This window comes from Lycorma delicatula, chromosome 4 (assembly GCF_047948215.1).
Source record: "Lycorma delicatula isolate Av1 chromosome 4, ASM4794821v1, whole genome shotgun sequence".
In the NCBI taxonomy this organism is placed as follows: Eukaryota; Metazoa; Arthropoda; class Insecta; order Hemiptera; family Fulgoridae; genus Lycorma; species Lycorma delicatula.
Window position 1 is genome coordinate 123,629,925 of NC_134458.1, and position 16,436 is coordinate 123,646,360.

At 30.4% G+C, this 16,436-nt stretch overlaps 1 protein-coding gene across 2 annotated transcripts in view; it reads right to left on the bottom strand.

Moving 5' to 3' along the window:
* Positions 1-16,436, bottom strand: part of LOC142323852 (uncharacterized) — a 44,307-nt gene extending 27,871 nt beyond the window's left edge. For both annotated transcript variants that reach the window (XM_075364139.1, XM_075364138.1), the window contains exons 1-2: positions 16,287-16,436; positions 8,895-9,189 (exon numbers count right to left, since the gene is read on the bottom strand). In XM_075364139.1, coding sequence (XP_075220254.1) covers positions 8,895-9,189; positions 16,287-16,363 — 372 coding nt within the window. In that variant the 5' untranslated portion in view covers positions 16,364-16,436. The remainder of the gene's footprint in view (positions 1-8,894; positions 9,190-16,286) is intronic.

Genomic DNA, 16,436 nt, shown 5'->3' on the forward strand with positions numbered 1-16,436 from the left:
AACAAACATAAAGCATACAAACGAGTATTTAGCAAACTTAAAATATTCATACTTTTTTAGCCAGTAAACAAAGAAGAAAACCTGAGTAACATAATCAGTAACATGAGTATTAATTACATAATAATTTCTACTTACCAAACAAAAATTTTTATTATGTCTGTGCGATTTCGGATATTAATCCATCACCAAGAACATTTATATGTTATGCATTATAATTACTCCCTTCATAAATGAATATATTAAATTAATTTTGAATTTTAAAAAACAAAAAATACAATTGATTGTCAAAAGGTAAAAATTATGTACACACTGTCCATCATGTCAGTATGAAGCTCTCAATTGTTATGAAGCAGTATAACCAACTTAAGAATCAAAATTACTGTTTAATATTTGTTTAAATAATACAATCATTATCAAATTTTTATTATTTAGGTATATATATTTTTCTATATTGTTTGTAAAACAATTAATTAATTCTGATCGAAAAAGATTGGTTTGTCATTTCTATATATTCCAAATCGCAATTTTAAACTATATACTCTCTGTCTATCTAAATTAAATTTATTAAGTTTTATTACTCTAGTAGCATCTCTGTTATTTATGTAGTTAATTATTTTATTATTCATTGTGTATGCAGTTTTTAATTCAAAACATTTAAATATTTTATTAAATTTTTTTGTAATTTATATTATATTCAGTTTTAGTATATTTGTATCCAGTTATTATTTGTTAGTTTTATATTATCTTTTATATAAATTTTATTTTTTATTTTAATATGTAATTTATTTATTAGGTTTTTATTGTATCCATTAGTTATAGATATATGTTTAATATTATTTAATTCAATATTTAATATTATATTGTTGTCTTAAATATTATTAGCTCTGTATATTAATGAATTAACATCGATATTTACTTATTCCAAGGATGAAATGAATTATAGTCAATTATGGTATCCTGTTTAGTGAGTTTCCTATATATATATATATATATATATCCTCCCTCTATGAATCATGAGACCCTGCCGATGATGAGGGAGCTTGAGTGCTCAATGATACAAAGTTGCTGGATTGAAGGTGCAATCATATTGGAGAGGTATCTGCTGAGAGCAAGACTAAGGAATGATTCCTGAAAGAGGGCAGCAGCTCTTTCAGTAATTGTTAAAGGCGTAGTTCAGGAGGACTTAAACGGACATATCAACATCACTCAATCTTCTGAGTACTGCGCAGCTGAAAACAATGGAAAACTACAGCTGCTTTTTTTACAAGAAAATGTAACTCTCTGCAGTAACAAAGATGGAGGTGCCTTCCTTGGTAAAATATTCCAAAGGTAAACTAGTCCCCTGTTCAGATCTCCAGGTGGTGACTACTAAGGAAGGGGTCACCAGAAAATAAAAAAATAACATTCTAAGAGTTGGAGCGTGGAATGTTAGAAGTCTAAAAAAGGCTGGTAGGTTAGAAAATTTAAAGAGGGAAATGGATAGATTAAATGTAGATGCAGTAAGAATTAGCAAGGTTCAGTGAAAAGAGGAAAACGACTTTTGTTCAGGTGATTTTAGATAATTAACACAGCTTAAAATAAAAGGCAGGCAGGAGTAGGTTTTGTAATGAAAAAGAAGATGGGGAAGCGAGCAGAGTATTTCAAAATGCATAATAATGACAGAATCATTGTAATAAGGATAAAATCAAAACCTAAGCCAACAAAGAGTCTATATGCCTACAAGCGCCCATGATGATGATGAGGTAGGGTGTGTATATGAAGAAATTGAACACATAAAAGGGGATGAAAATTTAATAATAACTGGAGATTGGAATGCAAGCATTGGAAAAGTTAAGGAAGGAAATATTGTGGGTGAATATGGGCTGGGCAAAAGGAATGAAAGAGGGGACCGCGTTACAGAGTTTTGCACGAAGTATAATTTAGTAATTGCCAACACCCAGTTTAAAAATCATAATAGAAGAATATACACATGGAAAAAGGCAGGTGATACTGCAAGGTATCAGACAGATTATATCATGGTTAAGTAAAGATTTAGAATCAACTCGTTGACTGCAAAACTTAACCTAGAGCAGATATTGATAGAAATCACAATTTAGTGATAATGAAATGTAGATTGGGGCTTGAAAGCCTGAAGAAACTGTGTCGGATGAACCGGTGGAATTTAGAGAAGCATGAGGAAGAGGAGGTAAAGAAGATTTTTGAGGAGGATATCGCAAGTGGTTTGGGTAAACAAGATAATGTGGAAAATGTAGAAGAATGGGAGAATGTTAAAAAGGAAATTCTTAAATCAGCAGAAGTGAACTTAAGCGGAACAAAGAGAATGGTAGAAAATCTTGGATATCAGAGGAAATATTGCAGCTGATGGATAAAAGTAGAAAATATAACAATGCTAGTGATGAACAAAGTAAAAGCAACTATCGACAATTAAAAAATATTATAAACAGGAAGTGCAAACTAGTGAAAGAAGAGTGGATTAAAGAACAGTATTCAGAAGTGGAAAGAGAAATTATCATTGGTAAAGTAGACGGAGCATACAGGAAAGTTTTGTGGTACATAAATTAAAATCTAATAATGTGTAAAACAAAGATGATACACCGATTTATAATACAAAAGGTAAAGTCGATACATGGGTGGAATATATTGAAGAATTATACAGAGGAAACTAATTAGAAAATGGTGTTATAGAGGAAGTTGAAGAGGATAAAGGGGGAGAAACAATACTGAGACCTAAATTTAAGAAAGCATTGAAAGATTTGAATGGCAGAAAGGCTCCTGGAATACATCAAATACCTACAGAATTACTGTGCAGTGCAGGTGAGGAAGCAATAGATAGACTACAAACTGGTATGTAATATTTATGAAAAAGAGGAAGTTCCGTCAGACTTCAAAAAGAGTGTTAGTCATGATACCAATGAAAGTTGGAGCAGATAAATGTGAAGAATACAAAACAATTAGCTTAACTAGTCATGCATCAAAAATTTTAACCAGAATTCTGTACAGAAGAATTGAAAGGAGAATGGAAGAAGTGTTAGGAGAAGACCAATCTGGTTTCAGGAAAAGTATAGAGACAATTGTAGTGCTCAGATTAATAGTAAAAGGAAGATTAAAGGAAAACAAACCAACATATTTGGTATTTATAGACCTAGAAAAGGCATTTGATAACGTAGACTGGAATAAAATGTACAGCATTTAAAAAAAATTTGGGTTCAAGTACAGAGATACAAGAACAATTGCTAAAATTTACAGGAACCAAACTGCAACAGTAATAATTAGACATAAGAAAGAAGCCGTAATAAAAAAAGAGAGTCTGACAAGGATGTTGCCTATCCCCATTACTTTGTAATCTTTAGATAGAACTACTAGCAGTTAATGATGTTAAAGAACAATTTAGATCCAGAGTAACAGTATAAGGTGAGAAGATAAAGATGCTATGATTTGCTGATGATATAGTAATTCTAGCTAAGAGTAAAAAAGATTTAGAAGAATCAATGAACGGCATGGATGAAGTCCTATGCAAGAACTACCGCATGAAAATAAACAAGAACAAAATGAAAGTAATGAAATTTAACAGAAATGTTAATGGACCACTGAATATAAAAATAGGAAGAGAAAAGATTACAGAGGTAGAAGAATTTTGTTATTTGGGAAGTAGAATTATTAAGATGGATGAAGCAGGAGCGATATAATATGCCGAGTAGCACAGGTGAAACTAGCCTTCATTCAGAAATATAATTTGTTTACATAAGAAATTAATTTAAACAAGAAAACATTTTTGTAAGTTTATGTTTGGAGTGTAGCTTTATATGGAAGTGAAACATGGACAATCGAAGTAACTGAGAAGAAAAGATTAGAAGCTTTTGAAATGTGGTGCTGTAGGAGAATATTAAAAATCAGATGGGTGGATAAAGTGACAAATGAAGAGGTGTTGCAGCAAATTGATGAAGAAAGTAGCATTTGGAAAAATATAGTTAAAAGAAGAGACAGACTTATAGGCCACATATTAAGGCATCCTATAATAGTCCTTTAATATTGGAGGAACAGGCAGAAGGGAAAAATTGTGCAGGCAGGCAACGTTTGGAATATGTAAAACAAATTGTTAGGGATGTAGGATGTAGGGGGTATACTGAAATGAAACAACTGGCATTAGATAGGGAATCTTGGAGAGCTGCATCAAACCAGTCAAATGACTAGGAGAAAAAAAAAAAAAATATATATATATATATATATATCCAGTTATGTGATGATATCTAAAAAATTATTATTTTCTTGACTTAAAGTGAATTTAATCTCATTATTTAAGGAGTTCATTTCTTCAATTATTGTATCTTCTTCATCTTTACATTATTGATCTCCACATATCTTTTATATATTACAATTTTATGTTTACTTAATATATGGTGTATATTATTGTTTTCTAATCATTTATGAAAATGTTAGCTAAAATAGCTGAAAGTAGAAATCCCATAATGAGACCTTTAATAGTATAGATGACTTATATCTAATGTGATAAGCTTTGTTGTTTTATTTATATTTATATTATTAATTATGTCTAACAATTTGCATCCATTTTTTAGCTTACATTTATTGCCAATTTTAATGTATGTTTTTAAGGTATTAGATAGAAATTTGCTTAATGTGTATATAGTAGAATTAATACAATTTATTAACTGTCTCATAGGGATATCAAGTTTATGTATTTTAGGTAGTGCTTTTAATATAGGTGCTTTTGTAATTAGTTAATTTAAATTCTCGTTTAATGTATTCATCCCTGAAAATATGTTTACATCTTTTAATGTTGGAACTGATATCTTTTTTAATTTTGTTAGTAGGATCCTTAATTTCCTTAAACTTATTACCTCGTATAAATTTATTACTTATTCAATGTATAAATTATTGTTAATTATTACAGGGGTATTATAATAATGTTATATTATATTAATTTATAATATTTTAATTACGACTGTTATTTTTTTTCAAGGTCCAATTGGTCGCGAAATAAAAACCTGCGCAAAAATCGGATGAACCTTTGCACTTATGTGTTGCGCAGCGTCTCTAGCCTTCAATCACGACGTGTCACTTCATTTAGTTCTGAACACGCAGCTAGCACGTAAACATGTCTACAACAATAGCAACTCCCGTCAAGTGTGAAGTGCGTGCGGTAATTCGATTTCTTCAGGCTGAGGGGTGTAATGCAGCTGAAATTCATCGATGAGTAAGTAATGTGTACGGTGAAACTTCAATGAGTGACAGCAAAGTGCGACAATGGTGCAGGAACTTTAAAGCAGGATGTGCAGATGTTCATGATGCAGGCAGTCAGGGAAGGAAGCGAGTGTCAACCGATCATCTCGTTGGGCGAGTGGATGAGGCAATTCGAGAAAATTGTCGGTTCATAATTTCTGTATTGAGTGATTCATTTCCTGAAATTTCAAGGTCAGCTCTTTACACCATTGTAAGTGAAAGACTTCAGTACCTCAAACTGTGTGCGAGATGGGTTCCCAAGATGCTGTCCGACCATCACAAAACAATGAGAATGGGTGCCTCCCTAACGTTTCTCCAGCGCTAACCACAATGAAGATTTTTTGAAAAAAATTGTCACAGGGGATGAGACGTGGGTCCATTTCGAAACTGAAGAAACAAAAGATTAATCCAAACAGAGGATGCATTCTCATTCTCCCAGTAAACCAAAGTTAAAGCGAACCTTCTTCATCAGAAAGTGTATGGCTACTGTGTTCTGGGACTGGAATGGAGTTCTCTTGGTGGAATTCATGGAACGTGGCATGACCATCACTGCAGCCTCATACTGCGTGACTCTTCAACGTCTACAAAGGGCAATTCAGAATAAGTGGAGAGGAATGTTATCATCAGGCATTGTCTTTCTCCATGACAATGGTCGACCGCACACTGCAGCTGTAACAAAGAAGCTCCTGCAGCGTTTTCGTTGGGAAGTGTTTGATCACCCACCATACATCCTGACTTGGCTCCATCTGATTTTCATCTCTTTGCTCACATGAAACGCTGGCTAGGAGGACAACATTTTGGCACATATATCGAGCTGCAGATCAGTGTAGAAACATGGCTGAAAACACAGACGGCTCCGTTCTATGACGAGGGCATTGGAAAGTTGGTACCACGCTATAACAAATGTCTAAATCGGAGTGGCGACTATGTGGAGAAATAGCATAACTATGTAAGTACTTGTTACAAATAAAAAATTTATTTTCATGTGGTTTAATTTTTTTTTGTGACCGATTGGACCTTGAAAAAAAATAACCCTCGTACTATACACAAATAAACCTATTAAAGTTAACTATTTTGAATTTAATAATAAATATTAACCAGCCCAAGAAAGGTTTCTTTACGGGATATCCACTTTCTGCTATTTTAGCTAACATTTTCATAAATGAATTTATTTTTTTTTGTCTTCAGTCATTTGACTGGTTTGATGTAGCTCTTCAAGATTCCCTATCTAGTGCTAGTCGTTTCATTTCAGTATACCCTCTACATCCTACATCCCTAACAATTTGTTTTGCATATTCCAAACGTGGCCTGCCTACACAATTTTTTCCTTCTACCTGTCCTTCCAATATTAAAGCGATTATTCCAGGATGCCTTAGTATGTGGCCTATAAGTCTGTCTCTTCTTTTAACTATATTTTTCCAAATGCTTCTTTCTTCATCTATTTGCCGCAATACCTCTTCATTTGTCACTTTATCCACCCATCTGATTTTTAACATTCTTCTATAGCACCACATTTCAAAAGCTTCTAATCTTTTCTTCTCAGATACTCCGATTGTCCAAGTTTCACTTCCATATAAAGCGACACTCCAAACATACACTTTCAAAAATCTTTTCCTGATATTTAAATTAATTTTTGATGTAAACAAATTATATTTCTTACTGAAGGTTCATTTAGCTTGTGCTATTCGGCATTTTATATCGCTCCTAAATGAATTAGAGAACAATAACCTACAGCATATATTTAATAAAAATAAAATTTTAGTATATAAAAGATATGTGGATGATATATTGATCATCAGTTTAAAATGAAGAAGATACAATAATTGAAGAAATGAACTCCTTAAATAATGACATTAAATTCACTTAGATTGAAAAAAATAATAATAATGACATACATTTTTCAGATATAAAAATTAATAAAACCTATTAAAACTATTATAATTAGTTTCATCCTTGGAATCAAATATCGACATTTAATTTGTTAATATACAGAAATATAAAGTATTTAAGACATAACAATATAAAACTAAACATTGAATTAAATAATATTAAACATATAGCTATAACTTATGGATACAATGAAAATCTAATATAAAACTAACAAATAACAATTGAGAGCTTCATACTGACATGATGGACAATGTCAACATTATTTTTACATTTAGATAATCAATTGTATTTATAATTTTTATTTTTTTAAATTCATTTAATATATTAATTTATGAAGGAAATAATTATAATGCATAACACAAATGTTCTTGATAATTTATTAATATCCTACAACAATTAGACAATAATAAAAATTGTTGGTAAGTGGAAATTATTATGTAATTAATTTATATCAATACCAACGAGCCATGATTAATATAAAATTAACATGAATATGTATACATTCAGGATAAGATGTTAATAACACCAGTGTGCCATTAAGGGTTACATTAAAGACATAAGTAGTGCACACAAACCCACCGGGTTGGTCTAGTGGTTAACGCGTCTTCCCAAATCAGCTGGAAGTCGAGAGTTACAGCGTTCAAGTCCTAGTAAAGCCGTTATTTTTACACGGATTTGAATACGAGATCATGGATACCGGTGTTCTTTGGTGGTTGGGTTTCAATTAACCACACATCTCAGGAATGGTCGAACTGAGAATGTATAAGACTACACTTCATTTACACTCATATATATCATCCTCTGAAGAATTATCTGAACGGTAGTTACCGGAGGCTAAACAGGAAAAAGAAAGAAGTGCACACAATGGTGTGACCAAGAAATATACACAATAATGTTCCTCTGTTCAGTAAAGAAAGCAAATTTCAATGTGTATCATAGAATTACATATTTAATATTCAAATTAAACAGATTATTTTCAAATTACAATTAGCCCATGAATTTTTTTGTATAACATCATTAATCTTTAAATAAAACCTACAATTTGCACATGAGTATTAAATAAAATTATGCATATCAGTAATTATTAAACAACTTAATAGTTTGCACCAATTTCCCATCTTTTCCTCATTATCCAATGAAATTTTTAACTGAAATAATTATCTGCTCTACTGCTTTTTTCCAAATTATCATAAACTTCATTATAACGTGCACTGTGTTGACAACACAGTGTCAACATCTTGTGTTAAACAAGATGACTAAAATAAAATAAGTTGTCATAACTATAAATAAGGAAGTTAATTACAAATAAAGAAAGTAGAAAGTGATTCACAGGATATTCACCTCCATGAAGACTGTTTTTCTTATGGAATGTATTGATAAATGTTAATGTTTTCCAAAGGGATAAAGAAGTAAGCCATACAACTGCATATTTTTTGCAAGGTAATAATTTAGGTTAGATGTCTCTCTGTCCTTCAGCCTACGTGGCTAAGTCCTCTAAGAATCTCCTCAAACTGGATTGCAAACAAAATTGCTCAGAGAAAACAAGACATTATAACTGTGATTAATTAATAAGAGGTCTACAATTAAATATAAATACATCAGTAAAGTACAAATATTAATTTTCTATTATAATAAAAAACTTATTCTTTAAATGAAATTTTCAGTATGGCTATTTTCAGTGTAATTCAAGCCATTTAAATGCTAAATTGTACCAAAAAGTCTGGATAAATGATTATAATAGTAAAAAATGAATAACAAATATAAACCTTTAAACGTTTTTCTTGTATCTTCTTTAATTTTAATCTAGCATCACTCTGTTTAGCAATCTCTGCAAGTTTTTCTCTAGCATCAGTTATTTTTAATCGACTTTTCTGAATTATTTTTAAACGAGCATCTGCAACTGGACCACTCCTCCTTACTGGTCCACCCACTACATCAGTTTTAACTGTTTGACCTCCAACCCCACCATTACGATTTTTTTTACCAGCAAAATTTCCATCTCCTTTCAAAGTTGAACGCAGATTATTGTTTTCATTTCTCTTAAATTGTCTTCCTCTGAACCTGGAAAAAATCACTAAATTACCTTAAAAAATTAAAACAGAACAAAATTTAAAAAAAACAAGACTAACCTGTGCTATTCAAATTTATTGAATAAATTATAGGGGGTATTCCATTTTAAGTAAACAAATGATCAGTGCATCACTATTTTTGATTTTGATGATATTTGATATATGATAACTAGCCATCTTGTAGTGGCCAAAAAATATTTTTTTATGTTAAAAAAATTTTTTTCTTGCGTAATAGACTATTTTCTAATTCAGGTAAAAACAGCCATTTTTGCCACTTTTTCCATGAGCTGTATCATTCTTATTTTACATAATATAGAGAGTCAAAAAGGGCTTTTTGGAAAAAGTAAAGATGGAACTTCATCTTAGTGTACTCAAAATTAATTTTTTTACATAACCAAATCTTGTAATTTTTACTGAAGTTACATTTACAAATTGTTGTTTTTCAAATTTTGGGTTGAAAATAAATAATGAAGGGCTTAGGGAAACAGGCCTTTTTTTTACCTTTTAACTCTTAGGTACTAGCAGTACTTACAAAAAAAAATTGGACTGTTACAGTGTCCATTAAAAAAAATGGCTGCCAAATCATAAGATTTTGAAAATGTCTCATTTTGGGGCCCAAAAACCACATGTGGGACGGGTGGCAAAAATCTGAAATATTTACAGCAACAAATACTTTAAAACCATATAAAATTTGTTTGTTACTCAAAGATGAGTAATGAAGCAAACAAAACCGCTAAAAACACTGTTCCTTCTATCCATAAACAATGTATCCAAAAATACTGATTTTTTCAGATTATAAAAATTACAATTAAACTCTTTTGAAATCACAGCTGAATGGCATTTTTTTGCTTCACACCATGGAAAAAGACCATGTGATGGTATAGATGGTACTGTAAAAAGGATTGTAACTAAAGCAAGCCTTCAAAGGACAGTCAATCAAATTGTTACAACTTCTAAAATGTACAATTATTGAAAAGACAGTATTAAAAATATAACATTTATTTTCTTTTGTAACAGAGATGTTCAAGAGACTAAAGAATACCTCAGTTCTCGTTATCAGGTAATCACAACAGTCCCAGAAACAAGAACGTTTCACAGTTATGTTCCAACAAGTCAGAAATGTATTCTGAATGTCCAGGCAATCTCTGAATCAGAAACATTTACACAAGGACATTAGTGTTTCTGATTGCTTTATGGGTTTACCAAAGCCAAAATGTAAAAATTATGTCTGCCGTGTATACACGATGGTAAGTGTTGGTTAGGTGAAGTTCATTGAAATCAAAATACATGAAAATGAAGAGGAAGAATATTGAATACATTTTTTCCCTTCGCAGGGTCTTGGTACTTCATTCAAGAAATCATTGAGGGATAATCAAACATGGGGGTTCAACTGAAAAATATTTTAAAGATTCTCACACCTTCTGAGCTTTTTCAACTATTGGAAGACGACACAACTTACACCAAAGATGAATGAGGACTTATCAGTTCTACTCAATAAAAAAATGGCAAGAACACTAAATTATGTTAGTTAAATTTTTTTATCAAAAAGTGCAAGATTTATTAACTTGAGCATTAGCAGGAGTAAAATATGGTAAAAGTGAATTGAAAAACTTGTTAATGTATTTGAATTATCATTTTGTAATTGACTATTTATTAATTATCAATTTACTCATTCTAATGAGTTTGGTTGCAATTTTTATAATCTGCAAAAATACACATCAGTATTGAATATGTTGTTTACGGTTAGAAGGAACAGTGTTTTTAGCGGTTTTGTTGGCTTCATTACTCATCAACCACTTTGAATAACGAAGTAGATTTTATATGGTTTTAAAGTACATAGAAAGTCCTTCCTGCTATAAACATTCAAGATTTTTTCCTCCTGCCCCACATGTGGTTTTTGGACCCCAAAAATGAAACATTTTCAAAATCTTACGATTTGGTGGCCATATTTTTTAATGAAGGACACTTGGTAACAATCCAATTTTTTTTTATGTACTACTAGTATATAATAGTTAAAAGGAAAAAAACAGGCCTGTTGCCCTAAGACCTTCATTATTTATTTTCGGCCCAAAATTTGAAAAAAAAAAAAAACAATTTATAAACGTAACTTCAGTAAGCATTACAAGATTTGGTTATGTAAAAAAATTAATTCTGAGTACACTAAGATGAAATTCCATCTTTACTCTTTCCAAAACGCCCTTTTTTGACCCCTCTGTAAGATGTAAAATAAGAATGCTACAGCTCATGGAAAAAGTGACAAAAATGGCTGTTTTTGCTTGTTGGCGAATTAGAAAATAGTCTACTACTCAAGAAAAACATTTTTTTAAATATAAAAAACTATTTTTTGGCCACCACAAGGTGGGTAGTTATCATATACCAAATATCATCAAAATCAAAAATAGTGATCCAATAAAAGTTTTGAAAATTTGTTGAATTAAAATGGAATACCCCTAATAAATTTTGATCTCAAAATAGTATTTTCTCAGAGTTCATCACCAATTTTAAATACTATGAAATACAAAGATACACAACTTAAATGATAAAAATTAAAAACCTTAAACACTATTTTATGATACCTTAAATACTTCTTTTTTTGATTAGAAAACTGATGCAAACAACTTCAATTGAAATCCTAATTTAATTCTATATTACCTTATAGAATTTGATACTTTTGATAAAATAAGATATTATGCTGGTTAGGTCTATTCCAAATTTGGAGAACCAAATCTAAATCAGGGTAATCCTCATCTGTTTTTGTTACTATTATTTTTAAATAACTTTTTCTTAGTCTTTTTTCTTTCTAATAGTCTTTTACTGTTATGTTGCAACAAGTCAGAAATGTATTCTGAAAGTCTGGACAACCGCTGAATCAGAAACATTTACATTAGTTTCGGTACACAAAGACATTTGTGTTTCTGACTGCTTAATAGTTTACCACAGCCAAAATGTAAGAATTATGTTTACTTTGTATAAAATAGTAAATGGTGGTTAGGCAAAGTCATTGAAGTCAAAATACATGAAAATGAAGAAGAATATTGATATATATTTTCTTGATGGGCACCAATTTATGAAATTTTTTTGTTTTTATACTGGGCTGAGAGCAATCAGTAAAATAAAAAAATTGTTTAACTTGTGATAACAGTGCTTTTACTTTATTTATAACATGCCCAGAAGAATGATGTAGTATTGTACTTCAAGTTCTCTCTAATCACATAGTTGCTTTGGCTTTGTAATTTTCTTCCACTTTTAAAATGTATGTACTATGGCATTAGTTTTTTTTCATCTTGCATCACAAAAGGAAAATTTTGAGAGAAGTCTCCCATTACAATACATTCGTTCATCCTTCAACAAGTTTTTTTTTTTTAATGTTGAGGAAATTAGCTTACTTCTTTGCAACAAAATGATGCCTTTTAGATTATCTAATCACTCTTGAATGGAAGAATTTGAGTAGTTATTTCACAATGATCAACACGACCCACTACTTGAAGATAATTTCAGAATCATCCCAACTCTCTTGCAGTAATCTGAGCACTTCATTAGTGCCTGGATATTTTTCAGTGTGACAGCATGCATGTTTCATTTTCTATATCATATACCATGGTTGAAAGGAGAATTTTATAATCAAATTTCATTTTTAGAGCAGATAACATGAGTTTTACATTTTGGTGGGTGACACACACAGAGAGTGAATACCTGCCCCAACAGCCAGAATACAAAATTTAGGTCTTAAATCATCAAATTTTAAAAAAACCAGTTTTTAAATTGTTTTTCTTTGAAGGCTGTGTACAATTATTTTAAGTTACATAAGATAAGCCTTTTTTGAACATTAATTTTTTTCCCATCAGCTTGTCTTACAGACACAATCCTTCTTGCCTGGCATCATTCAACTGTGCTCATTTTCACCAATTACGTGACTGGGTTTCTTTTTGCTGATTTGTAGAAAAATTCCACCTGTTGTAACTAACTGTTTGGACCAATGGGCAAAATACTGACTACCACTAAACTCATCTAAAATTTTTTGAATGCTCCAGCTGCTTGGTAATAAACTTAAAATATTAATTTTTCCTGGGTTGATGTAACTGTTTTCATTTTATACTTTATTTTAATGATTAATTCTTCATATTCCCTAACTATATCAGCATAATTTTGTGGTACTAAACTAGTTTCCTCTGTAGAAATATTTAAATCAAAGGAATCGTTTAATTTACTGGTAACTGACTTGGCTATTTTTGTAACTATTTTTTAAAACTGGTTCTTTTGCGCTGCTCGATAATTTCTGAACGTTAACAGGGGAAAATGCCAAGTGCTGAACAAGTTTTATTCACAGACTCTACTATAACACATTGAGGCTCAAATTTGCTTTCTGTATCATCTTGTGGTTTTTGTATTTTGTTTAAGCATTTTGTAGTGTTCTACCTGGAATTAAATTTGGATTGTTTGTTGAAAGTGTCAAAGATATTTCTTGGAGATTTTTTAACTGGTTTAGTTTTTTTTTGTGGGGGGCGAAAAACGCCTGCGCGTTTTATCATCGCCTGTAACCAGTTTAGTGCGACAGCTAAATGGGTCAGAGCAAAATTTTCCATTAATATAAAAATATTTATCTAAATTTTGGTTTTACGAAAAGTACAGATATTTTCTGTTTCAGTACAACCACTTCTTAAAGATATCAGTGTTATTTGCTGCTAAGTAAACTAAAATATCATGCAATACTGAAGATCTATTGTAAGTCAATTTGTGACACTGTTGCAATGTGAATGCCAATTGAACACTCCATAATCCATTTTTTAATGCAAGGGTTCTTACAGTAACAATACAGTTACTATAAATTATAAAACTACCAATAGCACCTCACTTTGTCTTATCCCAGTTTCTCTACAGGTAAAATAAAAACTTCTCTAATTAATAAAATTAAAAATAAAAGATATCACATAAAAGAAAAGTTCACTGATAATAAAATTACTTTATAAACAAGTGTACATTACCTAACAACAGTATTAACACCAGCAATAATACAGAAAATCACATTGAAATAAACAGTAACTGAGCCTTCTACAATATTTATATTCAGGATTATGCAAACATTCATGTCCATGCATGTCTAATCACTTTCGTGTTTAAACATGAGTTTGTGTGTAATAGTCATACTTTAAGTAACTAACTATCTATAATATAAGCTACCTCATTATAGATATATAAAAATATTTTGTATAGTAGGCCTACATTATTACCTTTTTGGATACATTGATCGTGGTTAGAAGGAATGTTGTTTTTAGTGGTTTTGATGGCTTTATTACTCGTCATTTTATGGCCTTTAAATATGTTTTTAAAGTACATAAAAAGTACTTACTGCTGCAAAAATTTCAGATTTTTGCCACCTGTGTGATGTGGTTTTTAGGCCCCCAAGAATGAGACATTTTCAAAATCTTACAATTTGGTGGCCATTTTTTTTTTTTAATGAAGGATACTCGGTAACAGTCCAACTTTTTTTTTATAAGTACTGTTAGTACCTAAGAGTTAAATGGTAAAAAAACAGGCCTGTTATCCCAAGCCCTTCATTATTTATCTTGCGCCTTAACTTTGAAAAAAAAAAAAACAATTTGTAAACGTAACTTTAGTAAACATTAGAAGATTTGGTTATGTAACAAAATGAATTTTGAGTACACTATGAAGTTCCATCTTTACTCTTTCCAAAAAGCCCTTTCTGACCTCTGTATGATGTAACATAAGAATACTACAGCTCATGAAATATGGGACTAAAATGGTTGTTCTTACCTGTTGGCAAGTTAGAAATAAATAGTCTGCTACTCAAGAAAAACTTTAAAAAAAATATATATATTTTTTGGCCACAAGGTTTTAAAAATTTGTTGAATTAAAATGTAATATCCCTACATGAAAACTTTATTTATCAGTAGCAATTAAATCTAATAAAATAATTACAGCAGTTGTATTTTCAGTATTTTAAAAACTTTTATTTTTAACTGATAAATTAAATCATGCCAGAATGAACTCTATCAGTCATTACTGATATACTTACTCCGTCAGTATATAAGATGTTAACTACCTTCAGAGTCCTGCTTAAGACAAAGTTTATAAAAAAAATTTGAATGATTACATTTATAAAACAGTAACAATATAACCCACATAAATTGAATAGTTACTACATGAGAATCATGTAGTATGATAGAATCACGATAATCATGAAATAACATTTAGTTGACTATGACACTACAATTCAAACTTAATATATGGTATAAAGTATTACTTTTAGAGTATTCTCATAAGTAATATTCTGAGTATCTCAATCCTTCTTTTGTGTTAAATTTAATTTAAGATAAAAGGAAATCGTATGACAAGGATTCTGGATACTACTTCATAGCATAACCTCACTTCAAACAGCCCAATGTAATACACAGATATTCAGGAAGGCAGCAGTAACCAAAGTGCAGGTTAACTATTCAAAGGACAAGGAATAGAATAAGAAAATAAAAAGTACAGCCTTAATCAAATAATGGAGAGAGAACTATCAAACTATCAATTTGACAAAATTGTACTATTAGTCTGTTTTTGCACTCATGAGAAAATTCAATGACTACATCATAATCACCTTGAAGCAACAATGAATTGGTATTATAATAAAGGAAGATAAGTAGAAAAAATAGATAAACAAGAACGATTAGCTGTACAATCAGAAAGGCAATAACTCTTTAACCTGTAATTTATTCAATGTTTATCAAACAAAAATCAAAACCAAAACATTTTTAAAAAATAATAAATAACACTAACATACAATAGCAGAAAAAACAAGGTTTCAAAATTCAGAAATGCAATAAACAACAAATCGAAATTTTAATGTAAACTAGGAAACTAGTAAACAATGACATACAATTTCAGAATGCGTTAGTAAACTCAACATTGATAAATTTAGCCAGAGAATAGCATTATTATTATTATTATTATTAAAACAAATTTAAATAAATAAAATAATAAATAACTGAAATAAGAGATTCGCTGGACATTTGCTAGGTTAAAAATGAAACTACTAATATTTTTTCTGTTAACAGAAGCAGTAATTTAAAACAAAACTCTTACCCTCCTTTCCGAAGAGATTTATTTAAACCTATTCTTTTCTTCTGAATAATGTCATCTAAGCTCATATCAATTTCCATCTTAAATAATTATTCGGAAACACTTAAAAATAACAACGGGTTGAAATTACAGCGACATCTTGCAGCTTTATAA